The sequence below is a fragment of the Enoplosus armatus genome, chromosome 1 (genome assembly GCF_043641665.1).
Source record: "Enoplosus armatus isolate fEnoArm2 chromosome 1, fEnoArm2.hap1, whole genome shotgun sequence".
In the NCBI taxonomy this organism is placed as follows: Eukaryota; Metazoa; Chordata; class Actinopteri; order Centrarchiformes; family Enoplosidae; genus Enoplosus; species Enoplosus armatus.
In genome coordinates this window covers 835,958-859,951 of record NC_092180.1, presented here as the reverse complement: position 1 = coordinate 859,951, position 23,994 = coordinate 835,958, and the positions used below count along the sequence as shown (strand labels likewise).

Genomic DNA, 23,994 nt, shown 5'->3' with positions numbered 1-23,994 from the left:
ACGAAGGAGCAAAGACTGACGGGAACTTTGCCGGGCATCAATCTCAGATCTCTGTCGTGTATTGGCAGAGAACATGGCCAAATGTTTCGGTTTCGTGTCTTCTTGCTGTGATGATGGATGTTTAAAAAGACTCGAGCGACTGATGAGAAACCACTGAAGTCCCAAATGTTCCCAGGCTCCTCCCGTCTGGACTGAAATCCTCAACGTCTGATAATGCCCCCGAAAAACAGTATACGCTTCCCAATCACAGTATTTCTTTTGTTGTTTCTTTGTAAAGTTGCACTTTAAACTTCTAGATTATTTTCTAACCCACAGTTCCAGATGTGGTTGATTTATAATATATTCATAATATGGTTATATATTTATGTTTGACATGCTTTAATCGTGTTTTTTGTTTTATTTGATTTCTTTTTCTTTTTGCTGGAGGATGCCATGAGAACATTTTCTGAGGTTGATCTTAAAATTTTGAGTTGAAAATGAAGATTTGTGATTTAAACCCTCTGCAGTTTCCTAACAGAGGCTGTCTTTGTGTCCTCGCAGCCCTCCTTTATCCAATCAGGGTACTCCACTGATACGAGCTGTCCAATAAGACGTGAGCAATACGAGGACGTCTTCTCTTGTACACGAGTGTTGCTTTTCCTCTTTGTTCCTGGATGTTTGTTTGTTTTCATGCCGAGCTTCGTCTTCCTTCAGCTCGTTAACAATGAACAAAAAGACGCTCAAATCTTCTTCATCTTCCTCGACTGTTTCTCCTCGATGTGCGCCTGCTGTCGTCTAGTCACCGCTGTAAAAAACTAATGTAGGAAACCACAGGTGACCTTTGACCTCAGACAGACCTGTAGCTGTTGACCCGGTGCGAGCGTGACGTGACGCAGGTGGAGCTGATAGTTAGCTGTAGTTGTAGTAACAGGAATGCTTAGAAGCGCGATGAGCTTCTGTGTCTGCTTGCTTTGTCTCCACTGTAGAGTTCTACAGTTTGTTTTTTTGTATTCCCTTTTTAATAAACACTCCAAAACAAGTGTGACTCTCGCGTCCATGTTGACCAACTTGTATCAATCTCACATCTGTGTGTTTAATACAGAACCTCAGCTGAACCCGGTGCATATTAATTCATTCATAAATTAGTTAGGGAGCGTTGGAGGTGTTGGTAGGCGTATTCTTGAACTTCCAGAGAAACGTGGATGCACCCACCGATGGCCCCGACTGCCCCCTGCTGGTACACAACAGACTCGTCTTCCATCCCAACATGAACAACTTTATTTAAATAAACAGTAGGAACAGAACATTTAAAACAGCGTGTCGCAGACAAGTAGAAAAGGAGTGAAAAGATTTGAACATTTCACCGTGTCTATTTTGGACTTGATGTGTTTCTGCTTTTGATCCTTCAGTGAACTCGACGCCGGACTTCAGATCAAAACATTTCTTATTATTTATTATGAATGTCAGTCAGTAGGAATCGCCCACAACCTGAGATCCTCTTTCTGGGGAGCAGAGACACGAGACGAAGCTGTCCTCTCACCGTCTCTTTGACGTTTTGGGAAATACACTTCTTCAGTCAGAGGTTCAGATTAACACCCGTCTGTTTAATATGAAGCTACAGCCAGCCGCAGGTTAGCTTAGCATACAGGTGGAAACAACTAGCCTGGCTGTGACAAAACCCAGCTACCAGCTCCCCGATGAACATGTCGTCTCTCGTTTGATGAATCTGAAGCTAAGCTAAGCAGCTTCATATTGGTGAGTGTCTCTCTGTACAGCAGATGAGACGACGTCTGTCTTGTGAAAGACACCATGTTTTTATGCACCCAAACGTTTCTTGATTGTCTTTTTCTGTCAGGAGACATAATTCACACCTGGTCTGTCGCTCGGTGTTCCTGACTGCTGATCATGTCGAGTTCGTAGCTGCTGAAGGTAGAAGACCACAGCAGAGCAGACGGCTGCATTCAGAGGAATCGGCGTCCTGAGGGTCTGTCAGGCTGGACTGATGGTGATCTTCTCTGATTCTGAGTCAGACTAAAGGATTTCCTCAGTGTTCCTTCAGAGTACGAGAAGATCAACATGTTTAAATAACACTTTTATTCACACGACGCCTCCGGAGGATTTGTGTCGTATGAACAGATCGACACACAGAGTGCAGCAGCCTTAAAGTGGGAGAAGCTTCGAATGAGCTTCTGTCTGTCTGGTCTCTGTCTGGTCTCTGTTTGTCTGTCTGTCTGGTCTCTGTCTGGTCTCTGTCTGGTCTCTGTTTGTCTGTCTGTCTGGTCTCTGTCTGTCTGTCTGTCTGTCTGTCTGTCTGTCTCTGTCTGTCTGTCTCTTTCTGTCTGTCCCTCGGTCTGTCTCTGTCCATCTGTCTGTCTGTTCTCTGTCCGTTCGTCTGTCTGTCTGTCTGTCTGTCTATCTCTGTCCGTCTGTCTGTCTGTCCGTCCGTCTGTCTGTCTGTTCTCTGTCCGTTCGTCTGTCTCTGTCCATCTGTCTGTCTACTATCTGTCCGTCTGTCTGTCTGTTCTCTGTCCGTTCGTCTGTCTCTGTCCATCTGTCTGCTCACTGTCTGTCCGTCTGTCTGCTCTCTGTCCGTCCGTCTGTCTCTGTCCGTCTGTCTGTCTGTGTCTGTGTCTGTCAGTCTGTCTGCTCTCTGTCCATCTGTCTGTCTGTCTGTCTGCTCTCTGTCCGTCTGCCTGTCTGTCTCTGTCCGTCTGTCTGTCTGTCTCTGTCCATCTGTCTGTCTGTCTGTCTCTGTCCGTCTGTCCATCTGTCTGTCTGTCTGTCTGTCTGCTCTCTGTCCGTCTGCCTGTCTGTCTGCTCCGCCTGGCTGCAGATCAGCTGATGCGTGCAGTGATGTCAGTAGTTTGGAAGCTGTCGGCGTGTTGGGTCTCAGAGCGAGTCGTCGAGCGGCGCCATGAGCAGCTGCAGCTCTTTGAAGGCGCTGCCGTGACGACCGACCTGCGCCGCCTTGTTCTTCACCATGTTGCTCAGGTTCTTCAGCTGCTTGCAGCACGCTCGGCACTTCTGGTGTCTGCAGCAACACAAACGTCATCATCAGTTCATTTCCGACTCTGCGTGTTTGTTTCTGACGATGAGTCCTGGTGCGTGTTCATGATCAGCAGTGATCCCGTCTGTCTTCAAAGCTGGAGACACAATCCAGCCGTCCTTCTGAAGTTCAGCTGGAGACAATCAAGTGTTTCTCTTCCTCCTGTGGACGTTTGTCTGTCAGTAAACAGTCCCTTTGGAAGAGAAACACTTGATTTGACTGGATTGTGTCCTCCATCTCCTCCAGTGGGATCACTGCAGTCAGTACGGACAGGGGGAATAATTACCAGCCACTGCCTACATGTGTGTATGAGCCTCAGTAGAAGTTTATATGCGTCTCACCACGTGGACAGTGTTGACACGCTGACAATAAATTCTCTTCATTGTCAATAGGATTCAATTTACACATGAATTAAGTTTTAATGGTGCAGCTCGATTTAGTAAATCAGATCTTTACACACAGACTTATTGGTGGTCTGAGATCAGCTGGTGAAGGACTCACCGCTCCTCTCGCGTGATGTCGACGCCCACAGACGGCGTGGCCTTCAGCGTGTCTGAGATCAGCATCCAGAAATGTTTCATGATGAGCTTCAGAGACGTACAGCCGGTCTGCATGTAGCTACACACACACACACACATTCAGATTCAGAGGCTTTGAGGATGAAATGTCTTCATGTTGCTCTGTTAGAGAGACGTTTAATCGTTTTTGATCCTTGATAAACTTCCAAACGTTCAAAAGTTTTTCTGTCACATATGACAGTGAACTGAATGCATCAGCTCCAGCTGAGGGGATTTATGAATGAATGAATGAATAACGACAGTAATGAGTCACTCACCTCTCATATTTACTCTGCAGCAGCTTGTCGATCTGAGGCAGGATGGTTGTACACAGGTCCAGTTTCCACAGCGAGCTGAAACATTAATATCAGAATTAAAGACTAAATCATGAGCTTACGTCTTCTCAGATCTCCACCTCTGGGATACTTTCTCTGTGCGTCTGAACGTCAGCAGCTTCTCGGTCAGCAGGAGGATCTCTGACAGCTTCCTGTTACATGCTGACCCTCTACAGGTGCTGAACCAGAAGCACCTGGACCTGCTGGGGATCATCTTCAGCATCACTTCAGGTCCGACCGCTCCGACCCATAATGCTCCATCTATGACGTCTTACATCTCGATTACACTTGAAGTATGAACCAACGAACTGTGAGACTCACGGTTGAAGGTTGATGATGTTCAGGATGTCCACAACAATAGACAGGTCATTCATAGAGACAGCAGTGTCCAAAGCGCTCTGCAGAGAGGAAGTACACAGGAAGTGAAGAGGAAGAAGAGGAAGTGGTCACCGTTGACGACACTAACCGGCGGCAGGTATCAGAGCTGGACGGCGTGGAGTCTCACCTTGATGTCCTCTCTGGCCCACACGGCTCGGACCGTCTCCAGGTTCTTGTGTCGGCTGCTCAGCATCACGCACATGGTGTCGTGACCCTTCTTGATCTGAGACAGAGCCTCCTCGTCGCTCAGAGCTCCGGCTCGGTTGTTGGGTGAAGACTGAGGAACGAACAGCGTCAGTGTTTCACCCCAAAACAAACAAACACGAATCACAAAAGTGTTTGTTTCTGTCAGAAGACAGAAGCGGTTCACTGATCGGTTTGGGACTTTTAGTTTGGTGACAGAGTGAGTGATGATCTGGGTTTCACATAAACACCCGTCCACGTGTGTTCATTAGTAAACAGATAGAAATTACCTCATTCTTTATTTGTTACTGAAGCTACATCACGTTTTATTTACTTATATCTGCATATTCAGAAAACCCTGAAATCTCACAGGCAGGAAGTCGGCCACGTTCAGTCCGATGGGCTCGTTCCTGGTGCTGAGGATGATTTTAGGTTGAGGTTTAGACTTCGCCGTGGTGACGGGAGGCTGAGGAGGAGGAGGGCCAGAGGAGACGGGGGGGCTGGAGGACGCCGGGACGACCGCTGAGGGGGCTGGGCGCTTAGAACAGGAGACCACTGTAGGCTCCACCCTCTGGACAGGTGTGGAGGAGGCCAGCGGAGGAGCCTTTAACACACACATACAATCTGTCATGTTAACATTACAACATAAATAAAGAGCACGTTTGGTCACATGACTCATTGTTACAGTTGGAGCACCTTCTCCGGCTCCACACATCAGAAGAAGAGACAGACTGCTGCTGCGTTCACTGACCTGCTGCTTGTCAGGAAAAGGACACATCATGTCCTTCAGCTGACGGCCGATCGCCAGTATAGTCTCTAAGAAGAAGAAGAAAAAGCAAACAGTCTTGACTGTGTCCATCACTCACATCATGTGACCATCATCATCGTTTCATGGAAGCGGCAGAGCCTTTAAAGCCGGCCTCCATGTGACGCATTTCTCCAGTTTGAAACCATGAAGAAAAGACCAACGACAGACAAGCGAGTGGTGGAAGAAGTATTAAGATCCTTTAGTGCAATAAAGTGGTGGCTGCAGAACAAGCTGTAAACTCAACATTAACACATCATCTCCGTATAGAGCTGCTGTTTCTAACTGAGATCAAACAGCTGCTTGTTTCCACATCCAACAGCTTCAGAGCAACGTGGTCCTCCATGTGGAGTCGTGTCTCCTGATGGATGAAGTCCAGTATTCTCTCTCTGTTAGCTCTGGTTCTGGTCTCCTCCACCTCCTGAGGGAAACATCTGGCTCTTTAGCTGCTAAATGCTGCACTATGTTCAGCAGCTTGTCTCTAACTGAGTCTGTCTGCTGTCTGTGAACCAGGACAGATAGACCAGGAGCCGAGAGTGAACCAGGACAGATAGACCAGGAGCCAAGAGAGAACCAGGACAGATAGACCAGGAGCTGAGAGTGAACCAGGACAGACAGACCAGGAGCCAAGAGAGAACCAGGACAGATAGACCAGGAGCCGAGAGAGAACCAGGACAGATAGACCAGGAGCTGAGAGTCACCATGAAGACTCAGCTGATGGTTCAGAGACACCTTTCACAAACAGTCATGTGATCCCCTGTTAATATGAAAATTTGACTGCTGCTTTAAAGTATGCCAGTGAATGTGGTTGGACATGGAGGAGGAATATAAATACACACCAGCTGCAGGAAAAGTGAATGTCTGATGATTAATGACTGAGGCTGTGATGGACTCACCGTCCTCTGGAGGAGCTGGGAAAGGCTCTGATATCTTGGGAGGAGTGCGAGCTGGAAGAGAGGAGACCTGAGTCACTAACGATCAACTCAAACTCAGATGAACAGAAAATGAAAAAATAGAAATAATATTAGAAATAAAACTAAAATATCACATTAACATAAAACATGAGTTTAGTTTGTGTCTTTGTCCAAATGTTCAGTTTCAGACCTCAACAGCAGCTGATCCACTGAAAACAAACTGAAGGTATAAAAATAAAGCCTGGATCTGAACCCTGTTCATTTTCAGAGGTGGACCAGCTGGCAGTCGACCTACAGATGGCGTTCTTGGGCTGGAAGATCTCCTTGTAGTCTTCTGCGTTGTGGATTTCGGCTGACGACACTTTCTCGTCGGCCTCGTCCTCACTGGGGCTCCGCCTCTCGCCTTCGGGGCTCCGCCTATCAGCGTCTGACCTCTGCCTCACCCTGATGACATCATGACACGTGACATCATGACATGTGACTACGACATCGGTGAAATCGGTATCATTTGAGCCTTTTTGAAACTGGTATCAAACTGTAAGTTGGTGTTATGATTGACATCTTCAAATGTTTTACAGTTTAAAACCAAAGCATGTTCAGTTTTTTAATGAACTGGACGATTATAACGGGACACATCAGTATTTGAGCTTTTTAATTATTAATTAAAATATGTACAGCAGGCGTCTGTCGTACCTCTGTGAGCTGCAGGTGGTTGTGGGTCTCTCGTAGTTCCTGCGCAGAGCGGCTCCTTTAGGATCCTTCGGCTCTGTGAGCGGCTGGTTGTCCTGGATGATTCCCTTGATCACAGAGCCGCCGCTCTTCTTCACCCTCTTCAGATCCACTACGTAGGAGGACACACTGGAGAGCTGGTGGGACACACCGATCTGACAGAAGGAGCAGAAAGATTCGAGATGATACCTGGAGTTTGGACTGCTGTTAGAATCGACAGCTGTTTTCTCCTGCAGGTGGAGCTACGCACCAGCTGTTGGTTGCAGACTGCCAGGTCAGAGACTTTTCCCCAGCCCACCGGCACCACGTCAAAGCAGCGGTCGGGTTCCCAGCCAAAGACCCGCAGAGAGTCTGTGGCCCCGCTGAACAGACAGCCGCCGTCCGGGCTGAAAAACACACACCTGAACCCACAGGAGTCAGGGGCCAGGGGTCAGAGGTCAGGGGCCAGGGGTCACAGTCCAGCAACATGTTGTCCCACCTGCTACACCCTGAGAAAACTCACCTGACTGGAGTCGTGTCTCCCTCCATCGAGCCGATCATCGTGAACTTCTCCAGATCCCACAGCTTGACGGTCCTGCAGACAGCAGAGAACACAAACTGACTCACTGCCGACATCCAGCAGGGACCAGAGACGGAGAAAACACTCAGGTTCCGGTTCAGTTTGGTGAAAGTTAGCCCGGTGGCGTCTGAAACAGAGATCAGGTTGAGGTGTCGTACCTGTCGGAGCTTCCTGATGCCAGCAGATACTCGTTGGGGTGAAACTGGACGATGTTGACGGCTGCAGTGTGAGATTTGAACTCTGTGATGGTCTTCCCCTGAGTCAGGTCCCAGAGCTGACAGAGACAAGAGGGCATCAGACAAGACCTCAGTGTTCACTGCTCATCATCGACACGGCAGCCACACTTCTCTGCATTTTGTCCTCCATGTCTTACTAAAGAGACTTCAGTCCTTCACAGCAGGAATGCTGACACACACGCCGACTCTTCACATGGACATGTGAGAGTTACATTCAAGGACAAGTCTTTTTCTTCTTGGCATCAAATCTCAGGTCCAAACACACAAGACTTGTTAGTAGAAACATTCACTCATGGTTTGAGTTTGAACATGAGATTTAAAGACAAGAAGAAACATATAGATCATCATCATTTTTGTGTAATCCCCCCCCCCAGGGATCAATAAAGTATTTCTGATTCTGATTCAGACATATCCAGATATATCCAGATCCTTTAAATGTCTGAACACAAGCAGCCGTAAAAAAATAAGCCTATAAAACATATATCATTTAACCCTTTCACGCATAGCGGTCACTACAGTGGACAGCTATTCAAAAGCTGTTTTCTTGTATATGCATGGGTTTTAATGGTGTAGTTGCACATCAACCACCACAGTGGACGCTAGTGCGTCATCCCATACACTGCCACCCACTGGCCAGCCATTGTAAGCGCAACACAAATGTCTCAAAACCAAGATGGCCAACGGAAGGCCAGAAACGCTGAGCAGCTCAGGAATACCTTGCCAATCCTTCTATAGTAGGAGACCCTAAATAAATTTATAATTTATAATAAATAGTAAATAAAATTTGGTAACATCAAGTAACAACTAAGGAGTAATACAATTGTTAAAATTTCCATTTTATTCATTGGTGTGTTAAATACATATTTCTTCAGTTGAAAACTCAAACGCATGCTGTCCATGCATGTGAAGAACTTTGTGTGAAATGAACATTTGAAAAAAATTAAGTTAAAATTTTTTTTTCATGCCTAAAGAGAAATAAAAACACTTCGTCAAAATCCTGACTGAGGCTGTCATAATTCATGCATGAAAGGGTTAAATCAGGAACTATCTGATCAAAGAATAAGACCACAAGTCTGGCTGACAGTTCAGCAGTTGACAGGTTTTGATACTCAGCGCTTCAGACAGCCAGCTCTCTCAGCAGCAGCTCCTGGATCAGTTTGTACCTTGACGGTGCAGTCGTCACTGGCTGAGGCCAACCACTTCCCATCTGGACTGAAGGCCACGCTCCTCACTGCCTGAGTGTGACCCTGCAACACAAACACCAACACAACTTTATCTTTCAAAAGGCATCAAAGGGCACTGTACAAGACTTTTATTCTGAAATACGCCACTGCTCCTTCTGTCAGAGAGGATGTTGACATTTAATATGAAAAACGAGTTCTCTTTTTACACATTTAAACAGCTGACGTCTTTCAAACATGTGGCAACTTGAGGGAATGCACTATAACTATCTTAAATATGATTCAAATAAAAATGTATAAATGTGCTTCACACACACACACACACACACACACACACAGCTCTTACCGTGTACCTGAACACATATCCTTTCCTCCGCACGTCCCACAGCTGACAGACAGGAACCAAAACAGAGAAACATTTCATCAATGCAGCATCCAAACACACACTTTTGTACTTCTATACTTGTGAGGACCCACTTTGACATAATGCACAACTAAATGCCTCACCCTAACCTCTGTAGTGAGGACCAGCCTTCATGTCCTCACAATGCAGAAATGTCCTCACTACAATCGTGGAAACTGCAATTGGTCCTCACAAAGACATAAACCCACACACTCGTTTGTACTTGAACCCCAGCCCTAACCTGAATCTTAAAACCAAGGAATGACACACACACACACACACACACCTTGATGTTTGTGTCCATGGAGCTTGAGGCGAGGAAGTCTCCAAACGGATGGAAGCCCAGACTGGTGATGTTGGCTTTGTGTCCCATCAGAGTCCTTAAAACTGGAGAAGACAGGAAGCAGCAGAGTAACGCTGACAGAAAGAGTCAAAGAGTCCATTTTCACTGAGCGTTCTGATATTAAAGACAGACAGCCAACTGGCTTTAGGGACGGACTGAGAGATTAACATGTCCAGGTGCTTGATGCTTATTCACATGTTGTGGATGTGTAGAGTTCATTTCATGTGTAGCCAGTGTTGTGTTGTGTTGTGTTGTGTTGTGAGTGAAAGACAGGAGTATACAGACGACACACACACACACACACACACACACACACACACACACACACACACACACACACACTAAGAGAACAAACTGAGTCTCACTCTTGGCAGCCTCCATGTCCCAGACTCGTATTGATCCAGACTGTGAACCAGTGACAACCTGATCCTCTGACACGTTGAACTGGACACACTCCACTGGGTTCTTGTGACCAGTCAAACTCTGAGAGACAACACACACACACCGTCAGAATACACTGTGGCTGTAAACCTTTCACATCCCCTTCAACGTGTGGAATTCATTAAAGTCACAGCAGTAAACCAGTAACAGTCTGGAGTGTTCACATCAGAGGTGCAGTCAGGAGGTCTCACCATGATGCAGTTGGCCTTGCTGACGGCCCAGAGGTTGACCCTGCAGTCCTCCCCTCCGGTGGCCAGCAGGCGGCCGGAGCTTTTCCCCAGAGCCAAGCAGGACACACTGCTGGAGTGAGCCTCGAACTCCTCTGTACAACAACACGGGGGGGGAAATATTTAGTTCTGGTCTGCCTGTGAAGATGCTGCAGAGCTGCACTGACTGAGAGCGCAGGACTAAAGAGGGGGCACAGATCAGGGCCCAAACATCCCTGACTAGAATACCTTCACTGAGAACATAAATAAAGTTTCTCTTCCAAGCTTTCTTCCATTGTTGTGGTTTGTTCAGTCAGCACACATCCTGATATACTGCCCCCCACTGGTCATAGGCTTTATTACAACTGCAGACCCATAAAAACAGGATTTGCCAGTCGACGCACCAACGTGTAGTTAAAAGTAAGTATGTCAGCGCTCTTACTGTCTGGAGAACTGCTGTCCTGCACTGTCATCAAGACAGACACATTAATATTAATAATCAGTGAACATAAAGGACTGTTTCTGTTTAAGAAAGTGTTCTTATTCCTCTTCACATGGTGGATTCAACAAACCAGTGAACCAAAGTGTGACTGTTGCCAGAAGCCGCCTTCTTCAAAGTCCTGAAGTTACGTGCATTTATTTATCTCATGACTTTCATGTCAACAGAGAAAAGCAGAAACTTCTTCCTGGCAGTTTGATGATAGCAGAGGGCGATAACATCTTCTATCATAGCGTATTATATTCTATATCACTAAATCAATCAGACAGGAAGGTCTGTTCATTGGTTTCCCGACTCCAGGTTGAGGGGTCCCAATATAAATCTGAGGGGTCATGAGATGATTAACAGGATAGAAAATCAGAAAAATGTATTTCTGCTACATAAAATCAGGTTTATTGTATTACCCATATATATTTTTACTGTGTTTTACTGGATAATTTGACCTGTTCAGCCTCTAAGAAGAATTCAAAAATAAAAAAAAGGGAGGGGGGGGTTGCAGCTCTGAATAAACAACATTAACACATGTAAAGTATATTCTCTCACAGTATTTATTATCATATCGCCAAACCCTATTTGTAGAATTCAAACTTTAAATTGGAGCTTAACTGGTTAGGTAGTGAAACCACATCAGGCTTGTACTCACGCAGTCGCCATGAGATCTTGGTGGTGTTGGCTGCAGCCATACTGGCCACACTGGGAGACTGGCTGTTGTGTTTGAGCTGCTGGACGACTGCTGAGGTTAATTCATGGAGTTCAGTCGGGATCAGTGAGGACAGACATCAGCTTTCATTCACTCTCGGTCTCTGCACTGAGCTTCCTGCAGCGACACCAAAAGTCACATATTTAACATTTTATTCTTCTAACAGCACTTTATTTTGATCAGTCTGCCACACAACAATGATTGGACTTCTGCGTTACCTCATAACGATAATGTAACAATAATACGATAATAATACAGACTTGATGTTCACACAACTGAAGTAAGTTTAATGGTCTGCTGATCTGAAATGAATGGAAAACAATGGCTGCCCGGGACGATGGAATGACACGACTGAAACACAGCAGCATGGCATGAGATTGGTAGTTAATGGAATTACACACTTTGAGGAGTTCCCAGTGGAGGACAGGGTGTGTGAGTGGACTCAGCGTGGTGCCTTTAAGGAGATGAAGAGGGGCTTTACCAAAATCCTACTCCATTACAAAAGCTTTACATCACCAACTTCATTCCTGGAGGCCGTTTAATTAACCTGTAAACAATGAATAAATGAACTCAATAACAATGCGTTGATGCCTACATGATGTTGCATTTTAATATTACAGCTTTACATTGTCTTGTTTTCTACTTTGTCTTTGTTGTGATCTGTTTACTCTGTTTTCATGTCAATACAAACCTTAAAGTTATTCTCATATTGTTGTTTTACTACTCGTCACTCTAAACTCTCTGTTACAATCGGAGGGTGTTAGCATTATTCATTCTTACACCTGAGCAAGTTCCACCTGCTGGAGAAGACTGTGGAATATGGCTGAAAGCTTTGGGAAAAGTTATGCAAGTGAGCCTTGAGTTTAGAATTGTTGTCATAGTATATTTTAATCATTTTATCTTAGCAGATTTTAACTGTCAAGCATTTTGGCCCATGTTTGTAAATGTGCCCAATAAATAGTACATAATGTACTTTTCAAGAAATATCCAGAAAAACTAAATCAATTAGTTCTTTTAATTATAACTTCTGTCATTTCAACAGAGCTGAATGAACTGAATCACTGAGCCATGCAGGGTCTTCATCTGAGGTAGAAGCAGAGGAAGTCAAGCTGGCTGCAAGCCTTCTCATCAGAGTTTATTGCTTTATTCGGATAGCTGTTATTAAAACACTCAGATCACAAAGGTCACACATCTTGATAGATGTGACTTCAGTGAACCGACAGTTCAACCAACTATTGACAGACAGACACACACAGTAAAATTTGTACTTTAACAGCTTTCAAACTATGTGAATATGTCAGCTCACAACCTTTGCTCAACGGCCTTCACAGTCTGTGACCCTGTGAAAAAGACTTATGTAAATATGTATTAAAATAAAGGATGTGATTCACAGCTGAAGCTCCTGCTCAGGTCACAGAATAAACGGTGTGACACGGAGACGTTTCGGCACAACACCAGCAATTCCCCATTACAAGATAGCTACTTAAAGCTAACTTAATGCTAAACTAATGTTTAGTAGGCTTAAGTTATTAAGGAACACCATTAAACTAATGGTCAAGGGTCACTTAAACAACAGATTAGCTAACGCTCATAATAAAAGGTTCAAAGGAGCGTTAAATGACTGAAAAGCAGCTGAGATCCGTTATATTAATTAACTACACTTAACGCTTGTTAGTTAGACTTTGTCACTAGTCGCGGGTGGTGAACTAACTGTCGTTAACGAACACTAGCAAGCGTTAGCTAGGAGTTAACTAATGAAAAGCCAGTTAGCAGGGGTAGCATTAGCTAATTAAGGCTAGTTGTTACGTTGGAAACAAAAACACATCGCGCTCAGTTTACCTCCGTCTGTCCGCCGCCGTTAATCATCTGAAGGGGCGGGAGGTTAAAGTTTAAACGTTAAACTCGGCAGCTAATCTGACTCCGCAGCTGATGACAACTTGTTGACAGTCTGGTCGTTCCTCGGCTGCAGCTTAGCAACCATGTTAGCAACTGAGCGACGAACCATTTACTTCCGCTGACGTCAAAAATGTACTTTTTAAAACAACTTTATTAACATCAACATGATGTAAATTGCAGTAGACAAATTGACAATGAACGTTCTTCTGATTGTGACGGTGTCACTATTGTTTGGTATTCTCACTGTGAAAATAATATGTCACAAGTAAACGTTCTGCATTCAGTCTGTTACTTCAGTAAAGTGTAATGGTGCCGTTGGTTGCGGTGGAGCTATTTAAAAAAGTCTTAATCGGTAAATAGTTTCAATATAATGTAGTGAAGTAGAAATATAAGCAGCAAATGAACATACATACAGTACAGGAAGTACAGGATTGTATTTTATACAAATGGGTGTACTACATTTAAAATATGTGAGCAAAACAAAGGAAGGAACCGCCTCTACTTGTTGCCTTTATATTAAGTCTTATATTAAGTTTTTATTAAACCATTGGCAACAGTCCACAGACACACTGTGTCCTGTTGGGTCTCTGTAATAATATTATAAAGAGTCGGTCTAGACCTGCTCTACATGGAAAGTGTCATGAGATAACCTTTGTTGTGATTTGGCGCTATATAAATACATTTGGATTGTCTGCACTGTAACTGGACTGTTGCAGTGGTTTAATAAAAAATAAAAATAAAAAATGTGCTTGCCCTACATTTGATTTAAACTAAGTTAACAAATATGTATTACATGTATACAAATGTGTAATCTGTTGTTTTGATATTCTATCACAAAAAAACACATTATTCCAGTCCAAACTGTCGCCCAGACATAAACAAAGATTTACACATCTCAAAAGAAATACTACCTGACAGAATTTATATTAGTGAACAACATGTTATAGATTTTAAAACAAATGCTATTTTCACATTTTTCAAATAAGGTTTTACAGTAGAAACAGTAGGTGGCGATAACACTGCGGCTGGATGCACTACAGAAGAAGAAGAGCTGGAGGGAGCAGGAAGTGGTTGTCAACACTGCGTTCAGAGAAGACGAGTAACTGTTAGAGAAGCTGATTCATTCAGACACTTTCCGTATAAACCGTGACATTATAAACCGGCTTCATGAGTCCGTCTCGCTGACAAACCGCCGGCAGCAGCACTACTTCTACTTTGACTCGGAGCGGTCCAACATGGCGGCGGTAGACGTGGAGGATGAGAGCATTTTAGCTTCGATCTTTAAGGACAGCTTCCCGGACAGCTGGAGGGACAACCCGGACTTCGCGGCCTACCTGTCCGAGCTGAGCTCTTTCGGGGTGGACAAGCTGGGCCGGGAGCCGGAGCGGCTGGCAGAAGAGCGGGCTCAGATCCTGCAGCAGACCCGGGAACTGGCCTTCTCCAACTACCAGACCTTCATCCGCACCGCCGACTGCACCGAGCACATCTACCGGGACTTCGGCCGTGTGGAGAGCAGCGTGTCCCGACTGCTGGACAAGCTGCCCAGCTTCGGGGAAAGATGCAGGTCAGAGCTGCTTAGTGATAAAGGTTAAAGGTGGGTTACCGACCCGGCAAAGAGGGCAACATGCCCGGGGTTAGAAAGAGACAGAGACACAGAGAGACAGACAGAGACACAGAGAGACAGAGAGAGAGAGAGAGATACAGACACAGAGAGAGAGAGAGAGAGAGAGAGAGAGATACAGACAGACAGAGAGAGAGACACAGAGAGAGAGAGAGAGACACAGAGAGAGAGAGACAGACAGACAGAGAGAGAGAGAGAGAGAGAGAGTGAGACAGAGACACACAGAGAGAGACAGACAGAGAGAGAGAATGAGACAGAGACACAGAGAGAGACACACAGAGAGAGAGAGAGAGACAGACAGAGAATGAGAGAGAGACACAGAGAGAGAGACAGAGACACAGAGAGAGAGAGACACAGAGAGAGAGACACAGACAGACAGAGATGTATGGCAGCAGTAGCCATAGCAGCTATAATTATGATAATAATGGAAATATAACTGATAATAGTAGTTACAGTTGTAATAATAGCTGAGATTAATAATAGCAATAGTCTAGGCCTATACTGCTGGTTTGTGATTGTTTAATTGGTTGTTTAATATTTAAGACAAAGAAAAGTGATCAGGACATCCTGACTGTTCACTGAGCTCTGAGGCTCTCCAGCAGTCAACCTCAAACAGAGGCTCTGGACCAGGGTCCCCCGACACCTCGGGCCCCTGACACCTCGGGCCCCGACACCTCGGGCCCCTAAACCATCCATGGACGCAAGACATCTGGTCGAGACCGGGATCACAGAAAAAGACGTAACATGAATGTGAACTCATCTGTTTGTGTTCAGGGGGTTCATGAAGGAGGCAGAGGAGATCGGAGCCAGTCGCCGGATGAACAGCCTCACGTTGAACCGCCACACTGAAATCCTGGAGATCCTGGAGATCCCGCAACTCATGGACACCTGCGTCCGCAACGGCTACTACGAGGAGGCTCTGGAGCTGGCGGCGTACGTCAAGAGGCTGGAGAAGAAGCACTCTTCACTGCCGGTCATCCAGGTGAGTCCAGGCCACCCTGAAAACATTGCTCCTAAGGTGCAACGTGGGGTGAAAAAGCTGACAGATGTATTTATAGAAAATGACAACAGGCATCTCCATGGAAACTGAATATCTTCGGGTCTCGTTCACTGAGACGCTGGAAAAGCTGCGACCAGAGAATATTTAGCATTTTTTTACTCTTCGTTTGAAAAATTAAATATTAAAATTAAATAATTGATTATCAAAATAGTTGCAGATAAAATTTCTGTAAATCGACTGAATGCTTAATCAACTAATCGTTACTAATATTTGACATCTTTGTGTCTTCAGAGTATCGTGCGTGAAGTGCGTCAGTCGACTCAGCTGATGCTCAACCAGCTGCTGCAGCAGCTGCGCAGCAACTCACAGCTTCCTGTCTGCCTGCGTGTGATTGGCTACCTGCGGAGGATGGACGTGTTCACAGAGGCGGAGCTGCGGGTGAAGTTCCTGCAGGCACGTGGCACCTGGCTGCACTCCATCCTAGCCGCCATCTCTGACGACGACCCCTACTTCCACATCACCAAAACCATCGAGGCCTGCAGAGTCCACCTCTTCGACATCATCACCCAGTACAGAGCCATCTTCTCTGACGAGGACCCGCTGGTGCCCCCCGCCGGCGGGCAGGTGGCGGTGAACGAGGGCGCCATCTTCCACGGCTGGGTGGTTCAGAAGGTGGCCGAGTTCCTGGAGACTTTAGAGAGGGACCTGCAGCGAGGCGTGGGGGGGCGTCTGGACTCCCTGCTGGGTCAGTGCATGTACTTTGGCCTCTCCTTCAGCAGGGTGGGGGCGGACTTCCGCGGACAGCTGGCGCCCATGTTCCAGCGGGTGGCGGCGGAGACGTTCCGCAGAGCCGTGCAGGAGGCGGTGGACAAGTTCCAGGAGGACATGAACCTGTACACCCTCATCGCCTTGCCCTCGGTGCTGGGAGGGGCCATCCCCCCCGTGGCCCCCTGCACCCAGCCTGGCACCCTGCAGCCCCCTATGTCCCTGCTGGACTTCCAGCCACTGGCCTGGTTCCTCAACAACATCCTGACCGCCTTCAATGACCTCCGGCTCTGCTGCCCCGTCGGACTGGCTCAGGACGTCACCAAGTGTCTCGAAGACGCCCTCAAGATGGTAAACAGCTGTTTGCATTTTGGTTTATAAACTGTTATTTTCATTCTTTACATTGATCTCCATATTGCTATCAACTATGGTTAAACTTTCAAGCAGGTCTGGTGAAGTCTGCACCCCATGCGGACTCTCAGACTTGATGAACTCTCCTGTGTCTTCAGTGTCGTTGCTTGTTACCCGTCAGGTTGACAGGCACATCTGGACCGGCGTGTTGAGTGTTGTTGCTCTTGTTTCCTGTCAGGTGACCCGTCAGATTTTGGTGTTTCACCGGGCGGAGGAGTCGGCCTTCAGCAGCAGAGAGAAGGAGCTGTTTGTTCAGTTCTGCTGTTCGTACGCTGACGATCTGCTGCCGTTCCTCAACCGCTGTCTGCAGGTCCTGTTTCCTCCGGCTCAGCTCGCTCTCATTCTGGGTGAGGATTCTGGTTTCTCTCTTTTTTTAATCAGGGTCATAACACTCAAAGAACAAATCATTACGGTGATCTGGGGAAGCCACGCAGCCAAAAACGTTTGCAAACAGACAACCAGAACAGAATTCAACTGAGGTCAATCTCATAAAGCGACATACTGGGATCAGCCCACCAGCGAACTCCAAAATCTGTTGTTTTACATAAATGTCACATCGAAATCCAGTTTGAATCCTTCGCTTGTGCTTCGTAGATCTAGGAGCCAAAGACGATCGGTGTCTTTATTTACAGTGAACTTTCCTGATCACAGAATCCTTCTGATAGTCAACAGCTCAATAATCCAACTTCAGATTAGCCTCTGAACTCAATGTGCTAACAGCAGAACCTGAGGACTGCCACCAAAATATGTATTAAAAGTGTATCATCACTCATCACTTTACAAAACAGGATGTCTGGACCTCCAACTCTGACTGAACAGATCATTTACAGCTAGAATACTTTGTGGATTACTATCAGACCAGAAACTGAGTCAAGTAAGAGTTCAAGTTCCAAACATGATTTTTAGGAGTTTGTCTTAACTGTAACTGAAGATGACCACAGGATGAGCAAAGAAAATATTATAATCAAACATTTTAGGCCCACGACTGGTAAGAACAGCTAAATCTTCATCAGTATGTCGTTTCATATTCTCAGGGGGCGCTGAGAGTGAATAAGTTGATACTTAAACTTAAAGGGATGTTTGAAGCCGTTCTTTGTTGTTCTGCAGGAGTTCCTCCGACTCAGCTGCACAGGTACGGCAGTTTGGGCTGCATCGACCTCCCCGCGGTCCTCGAGCCTCTGGACTTTGTGCTTCCACAGAGGGAGATGTTAGAACCAGCACCGGAGGTCGACATCACCACCAAACTGGGCAGCCTGACGTTTGAGACGCAACTTGAAGAACCAGCAACAGATCCGGACGCCACCGCGGAGGCAGGACGTCCCGACCCGGCGTTGACCCGGTCCGGTCTCAGAGACTTGGAGTCTGAACCAAGTGCTGAACCACCGGAGACGAAGTCTGAGGAACAAGACGAAGAGACGATACAGCACGAAGACTTCTCTTTGGAGTGATGGACCCTCATACTGGAATAATGAGTCGATGATGACTCTGGGAACTGGTGATGGATCTTATTTTTGTGGACATTCTGATGATAAATTCAAATCTCGTCGACATCCCCGACTCTCATTTTAAGTGTAGGAGGACAGCGACTGCAGTCTGACGGACGCCGAGTCACCTGAGAGGAAGTGGGTCAAACCTCAGCGGGCGTTCAGACCGAAACACACCTGCATTGAAAAACTGAACACGTTTCTAAAACGGCTCCGGCTGAAGAACACAGGGTGGGAGATGACTTTGTTTATCAATTAGTCGATAGGAAATGAATCTACAACTATTGATATTTGATTAATAACAATGACAGATTTGATGGTTCCAGGTTCTCATGTGAGTTTTTCTTTTCTTTGTAATAAATAACAAACTGAAACTCTTTGAGTCGCTTTCAGACATTTTTATGACCCAATCAATAATCGATAAATGATCTTTAGTTTCAGCTCCGTGTTTTTACTGTTCACCTCACCATCAGCGCGACAACAGATTTAACTTTCCGAGTGTAACTACGATGAGTAACTGAAGCTGCTGCTGCTTCTTCCAACAACTGTGTCTGATTTACAGGTTATTCAAATGTTGGACTGGATTAAAGGATAATCTGAGAATGAAAGTGTCTCTACATTTAATTATATTTAAGAAAAATGATTGAATCTGAACAGATTCTGTAACAGCTGTTTTGAGTTTTAAAATTTATTTGGGAAGAATATACATACATTATGTTAACAAGTCAGTCTCAACACATTCAGAGGGGATTTAACATGAAGGCTGGGTCTGTTGACACATGCTGGTTTTTATTTAAAGGACCACAGTTTAGTTGACCTCCGGCATGAAGGACTTAACAAAAACCACCTGCGTGGTCCTTTGATTTCATGTTGGCTGAGTCTGATTACGACGTGTTTTCATGTGTCCAAACGTCCGTCAGCTCTTCACTTCTTTTTGACAAACTTCTTGTGGGTGGCGTTGGGGTTGGCTCGCCTCCTGCCGCCTCCACACTGACCGTCTCTGATCTGGAGGTTGGCCGATCGGCTGTAGATGTCGTTCTCGCAGAAAGGCGACGCTCCGGCCACGTAGTCCGGGTTGAAGACGTCCGTCTTCTGACGAGCTTTGCGGGAGAGTCTCTGCTGGGGGAAACGCTGGTCCTCCACCAGCTGGGGGTTGTTGCTGTGTTTCCCTCCCTGAGGCTGAGGCAGCGAGTGCTGAAACACAGTGCACAGAGGGTTAATCAGGCTACAGCTTCTCTCACTAGTCTTGTTTAGTCCAACATTGACCCGATATATGAAAAAAAACTACACCTGTATTTTGATATCTGGTAAGTGGCCAAGCAAGATTATTTATGATTAGAGGCAGAAATTTCACAGCACCTGAAATAATGAGAGCTACAACATTTGACAGTGGAACCGAAACAACTGGACATTAGAGGCTGGAGTCTGTGTGGGGATCCTGGGGGATCCTGGGGGATCCGTCATAAACCAAGAGGATCACATAAATTAAGAAACACTAATTATTGACACTCCTCATGATATGATGGTGCCCTACAGAGAGTTTCTAAACCATTAAGTGATCACAGAAGAATCTATATAACAAAGACAGGAAGTCCGTCTATAACCTTCAACACTGGGAGTACTACACTAAAAGTATAAATGAAACTGCTGTAAACGCTTCACAGGTCCACTCTGTTCTTAGTGCCAGACCTGAGCCAGGGTCAGGGGTCACGTTGTGTTACTGCAGGTCTCAGCTCTGAGTGGATCCAAGGTGACAACGTGTACTGCTGCTCTGTTTGGTTCAAAGTCAGGTCCAAACATCCCTGAGTCCCTTTCAGATGCAGGCTCGTGTGTGTGTGTGTGTGTGTGTGTGTGTGTGTGTGTGTGTGTGTGTGTGTGTGTGTGTGTGTGTATATATGTGTCTCACCTTCAGCCCTCTCGGGTTCAGCACTTTGGGGTTTTTGGAGAAATGCATCTGCAAGCTGCCGTCCTCGCTGACCGTCACCGCCAGCTTCTTCAGAGTCTTGTTCCCACAGTGAGAACAGAACACTTTGTTCATGTTGCTCGTCGTCCTGAAATTAAAAACACGTTCAAGCAACATCAGCTGATCCAACGCTCTGGTCCGGAGACACGGTCCAGGAGCTCAAACTGCAGCTTCACCATCACCACATTAAAACAGGCTGCAGCTCACTGAACCAGCTGACAAAGCTAACGTTAGCATGCTAATATCTGAGCCGTAAAAGAGGAAACATGGAGGACGGTCGTCATGTCTGACCTGAAACTTGATAAATGATGTTTAATAATTTTCAATGACGTGTCACTGCGACTGTACTCACTTGAAGCAGGCGTGACACCTCAGGATGTAGTTCCTCGCCTGTTTGATCACCATCCCGTTAACGGAGAGGACGTGAAGTCCGATCTGAATCAGAACGTTCTGCAGAGACGAGAGAGAACAGCTCGAACGGTGAATCGACAAACTGTTTTTAACAGATTCATTGTTTGAGTCATTTTTCTTTTTTATCTTCCAGCTTCTTAAATGTGAGGATGTTCTGCTCTTCTTCGTCTTCAATGTCAGTAAACTGAATATCTTTGGTTGGTCGGACAGAACAAGATATTTAAAGTATTTTTAGTAAAAAAATAAGATATAGATATAATATATATCTTTAAAAAATGAAATAACGTTCATTAACTCGTTTTCAGGATAACTTCAGGTTAGTTACCTGCATGGCGAAATCGGTGGTCAGACATCCGACAGTGACATCAGCAGGAGCCGTCCAATCAGCAGAGTCCATCTTCACCTGTTTGATGTTACTGGGAGTGATCCAACCACCTCCGTCATCATCCTCCTCCTCCTCCTCCTCCTCCTCCTCGTCTTCGGGCTCGTTCTCTTTGTCCTCCTCGTCTGATTGGTCCTCTGGCTCGTCTGTCTGCGGTGATACAATTTCAAGCTGCATCACGACATCAACACGCTCTGAGCCGGCAGACGCAGACCAACATGATCCACAGAGTCGTGTTTGTGATCAACGTCCACTCGTCTTAAACTCACCAGTAAGTCCAGCAGCTCTCCGGCGATGGACGGCAGCGGCTCTCTCCAGAAGTGGAAGCTGTTAAACTGGTCGCTGCCAGCAGACGTCTGTGTGTCCGTCTGTTTCTGTTTGTTCTGCGAATTCAAAACCTCCACCGGCTCCTGGAGAGCACCAACGACACGATACGTTTACATCCACACAAGAAATCAGGTGACGCAGGAAATCAAACGTGTTCACGTGGACTGTAGTGACCTGGTTACTGGACACTAGGGTCACGTTCACTCCCGACTTCAATATGGAACTTTGATTTTAACTGTGAGGGACACATGACGCTGATTCCAGATGTTTTGTTGAGCCTTGATGAGGTCAACAAATGTCGAAGCACCTGCGGTGTGTGCAGCGCCACAGGACTCACAGTGACTCACCAGTAAGTCCAGCAGCTCTCTGTCAATGGACGGCAGCGGCTCTCTCCAGAAGTGGAAGCTGTTAAACTCGTCGCTGCCAGCAGGGTTTGACGTCTCCGTCTCTCTTTGAGTCTGTTGGACGTTCGAACTGTCCACAGGCTTCTGAAGGATCATCAAGGAAAAAACATACTGAAAAATGTTCTACAGATGACTCTTGGTTTTCCTCTCCAGTGACACGTTTTCAAGAACTCATGACAAACTACACGACGATGAACTAACAGGCCTGTTTAATGTCTCTTACCTTTGAGGGGAAGTGAAATCCTGCAATGTTAACCGGCGTCTCTGGGTGGCGCTGTGTGCTGCGAACATTAACCTGAAACAGAGTCAACCCGCTGGATCAGGCTGTGTTCACACAAGTAAAATGCAAGTCTATCACAAGAGGCCATGGTTAGCCTAGCTTAGCACAGTGGCTGGAAACAGGGGGAAACTGCTAACCTAGCTCTATGAAAAGAGTATGTTCCAACAACTCCTGTCTGTGGTCAGCAGGTACCTTGACTTCAGGCTCTTTCTTCAGGTGTTGGGAGCCGACGTGCTCCAGCTCCAGCTGGTAGGTCAGAGCCAGGACTTTGATGTCGGTGGCAGACAGACTCGGGAAGTCTCCTGTCTTCTTGGAGAACTCTGTCACTGAGACAAGAAACACACAAAAAAAACCAATCAAACCCGGACCCTGTTCTTCAGATGTGGTTTAACTAATCCAGGCTAACATAATCCTTATCTGGTTCTTTGAGGTTTGATTTGTTGATGAAGTAAACTTGAATAACAGTACGCTTTTATTTTGAAATAAAGTGAGTGAGCAAAATAATGTGAAACATTGATCATTCAACATTCATATGATTGGCTGAGTGCTGATCAAGTGACCACAGGCACATGAGGTATGTGTGTTGGGAACCTCCCAGCATGCACTGGGGCAACAGATTCATGGACATAAGTCTCATTTTCTGTTCCTGTGTTGATGCTGATGTTATTTTGTTCTACATTATGTTTCCACACTTTGATCACTGTTAAACTTAATATTAATATTAATATTAATAAGGTCAGACTACGAGTCATGTTGGTGTGTGATTGATCCCTGATGGACATGCAGAGATGTTTAAATGGTAATCATCAGCCAGCTATTCAAATGAAACCTCACTTAATAAACTATCTCAAGCAAAATAAGTGTTCAGGTTTAGTTTAGTTACCCAGTCTGACGTGTTCAGGACGTGGTTCTCTGAAGTTCAGCTGGTACGGCAGGAAGGCCAGACTCCTCCTGGTGGGTTTGTCTCTGATCTCGTCCACCACATCCTTCAGTGTGTAGATGTTCCTGCCGATATCCTGCAACACAATCCAACACAACAAAGTGTCAAAGAACTATTTTCAGGATCAGGACTGAACCAGCCTGGTTCCACCTCGGTGGAGTCTCACTGACCGCCATCATGTGTGACATCATGATGTAGTTGATGAGGACACCGTGTAATTACTGACACGAATATAACCCTAATGAAAGATATTGATCGGTGACTCTTAATAAAAGCAGTCTTTAATGCTCCAGTTTGGTCCAGCTGCTAAGTGCTCAGCTGAGGGCCTCTGAGACGGTCCGCGACAGTCCGCATCAGTCCGCCTTCAGTCTGGCTGACCGCAGGACACCTGTCTGACCTGTCTCCATCTCACAAAAGGATTTCAGGTTCAAACGTAAATGAAATCTCACCTGGAGAGAAGCTTTCTTTAAAAACGCTCCTGCGTCTGCGACAACATGCTCCACCAGGGTAGGCGCCATCTTGGATGGATGACCAGCGCCTGGACCGACCAATCAGAAGAGAGGAAACAGTCTCGTGACAGATAGAACACACCGAAGCTTCATCGCTGTTAGAAATG

At 46.0% G+C, this 23,994-nt stretch overlaps 3 protein-coding genes across 4 annotated transcripts; 1 reads left to right on the top strand and 2 right to left on the bottom strand.

Moving 5' to 3' along the window:
* Positions 1–1,234: 1,234 nt before the first annotated feature.
* katnb1 (katanin p80 (WD repeat containing) subunit B 1) lies at positions 1,235–13,474 on the bottom strand. Its single transcript, XM_070902841.1, has 20 exons — positions 13,334–13,474; positions 11,438–11,611; positions 10,281–10,411; positions 10,014–10,131; positions 9,592–9,692; positions 9,249–9,290; positions 8,885–8,968; positions 7,644–7,759; positions 7,429–7,500; positions 7,177–7,327; positions 6,891–7,081; positions 6,493–6,641; positions 6,180–6,230; positions 5,230–5,294; positions 4,849–5,082; positions 4,423–4,572; positions 4,239–4,315; positions 3,861–3,935; positions 3,527–3,643; positions 1,235–3,010 (listed from the first exon to the last, which is right to left on the bottom strand). Exons 2-20 carry the CDS (start codon positions 11,475–11,477, stop codon positions 2,869–2,871), a joined length of 2,106 nt encoding a protein of 701 aa, XP_070758942.1. The 5' UTR covers positions 11,478–11,611; positions 13,334–13,474; the 3' UTR covers positions 1,235–2,868.
* Positions 13,475–14,567: 1,093 nt separating this feature from the next.
* cog8 (component of oligomeric golgi complex 8) lies at positions 14,568–19,250 on the top strand. The gene is made up of 5 exons (XM_070907215.1): positions 14,568–14,954; positions 15,786–15,993; positions 16,303–17,127; positions 17,366–17,534; positions 18,295–19,250. The coding sequence occupies exons 1-5, from the start codon at positions 14,626–14,628 to the stop codon at positions 18,633–18,635; spliced, it is 1,872 nt and encodes a 623-aa protein (XP_070763316.1). The 5' UTR covers positions 14,568–14,625; the 3' UTR covers positions 18,636–19,250.
* A 189-nt stretch (positions 19,251–19,439) lies between these two features.
* Positions 19,440–23,896, bottom strand: nob1 (NIN1 (RPN12) binding protein 1 homolog). 2 transcript variants are annotated; one of them, XM_070908216.1, is made up of 10 exons: positions 23,828–23,896; positions 23,322–23,454; positions 22,631–22,764; positions 22,382–22,453; positions 22,102–22,242; positions 21,697–21,837; positions 21,371–21,577; positions 20,987–21,084; positions 20,578–20,722; positions 19,440–19,865 (listed from the first exon to the last, which is right to left on the bottom strand). In XM_070908216.1, exons 1-10 carry the CDS (start codon positions 23,894–23,896, stop codon positions 19,596–19,598), a joined length of 1,410 nt encoding a protein of 469 aa, XP_070764317.1. In that variant the 3' UTR covers positions 19,440–19,595. The 2 variants fall into 2 exon arrangements, with proteins under 2 accessions (XP_070764317.1, XP_070764324.1); XM_070908223.1 differs by lacking the exon at positions 21,697–21,837 and having other exon boundaries at positions 22,102–22,239.
* Between the last annotated feature and the right edge of the window lie 98 nt (positions 23,897–23,994).

What these genes read in the sequence shown, in the direction of transcription:
- katnb1 (XM_070902841.1), bottom strand. Translation starts at nt 11,477, where the DNA reads ATGGCTGCAGCCAACACCACCAAGATCTCATGGCGACTGC. An exon ending in CTTTTCCTGACAAGCAGCAG is followed by an intron (nt 5,083 to 5,229) that starts GTCAGTGAACGC and finishes TGTGTGTTAAAG; the next exon opens with GCTCCTCCGCTGGCCTCCTC. An exon ending in AACATCATCAACCTTCAACC is followed by an intron (nt 3,936 to 4,238) that starts GTGAGTCTCACA and finishes TTAATGTTTCAG; the next exon opens with CTCGCTGTGGAAACTGGACC.
- cog8 (XM_070907215.1), top strand. Translation starts at nt 14,626, where the DNA reads ATGGCGGCGGTAGACGTGGAGGATGAGAGCATTTTAGCTTCGATCTTT. An exon ending in AGCTTCGGGGAAAGATGCAG is followed by an intron (nt 14,955 to 15,785) that starts GTCAGAGCTGCT and finishes GTTTGTGTTCAG; the next exon opens with GGGGTTCATGAAGGAGGCAG. An exon ending in CTTCACTGCCGGTCATCCAG is followed by an intron (nt 15,994 to 16,302) that starts GTGAGTCCAGGC and finishes TTGTGTCTTCAG; the next exon opens with AGTATCGTGCGTGAAGTGCG.
- nob1 (XM_070908216.1), bottom strand. Translation starts at nt 23,896, where the DNA reads ATGGCGCCTACCCTGGTGGAGCATGTTGTCGCAGACGCAGGAGCGTTT. An exon ending in GATTTCACTTCCCCTCAAAG is followed by an intron (nt 22,243 to 22,381) that starts GTAAGAGACATT and finishes ATGATCCTTCAG; the next exon opens with AAGCCTGTGGACAGTTCGAA. An exon ending in TGAACCCGAGAGGGCTGAAG is followed by an intron (nt 19,866 to 20,577) that starts GTGAGACACATA and finishes ACTGTGTTTCAG; the next exon opens with CACTCGCTGCCTCAGCCTCA.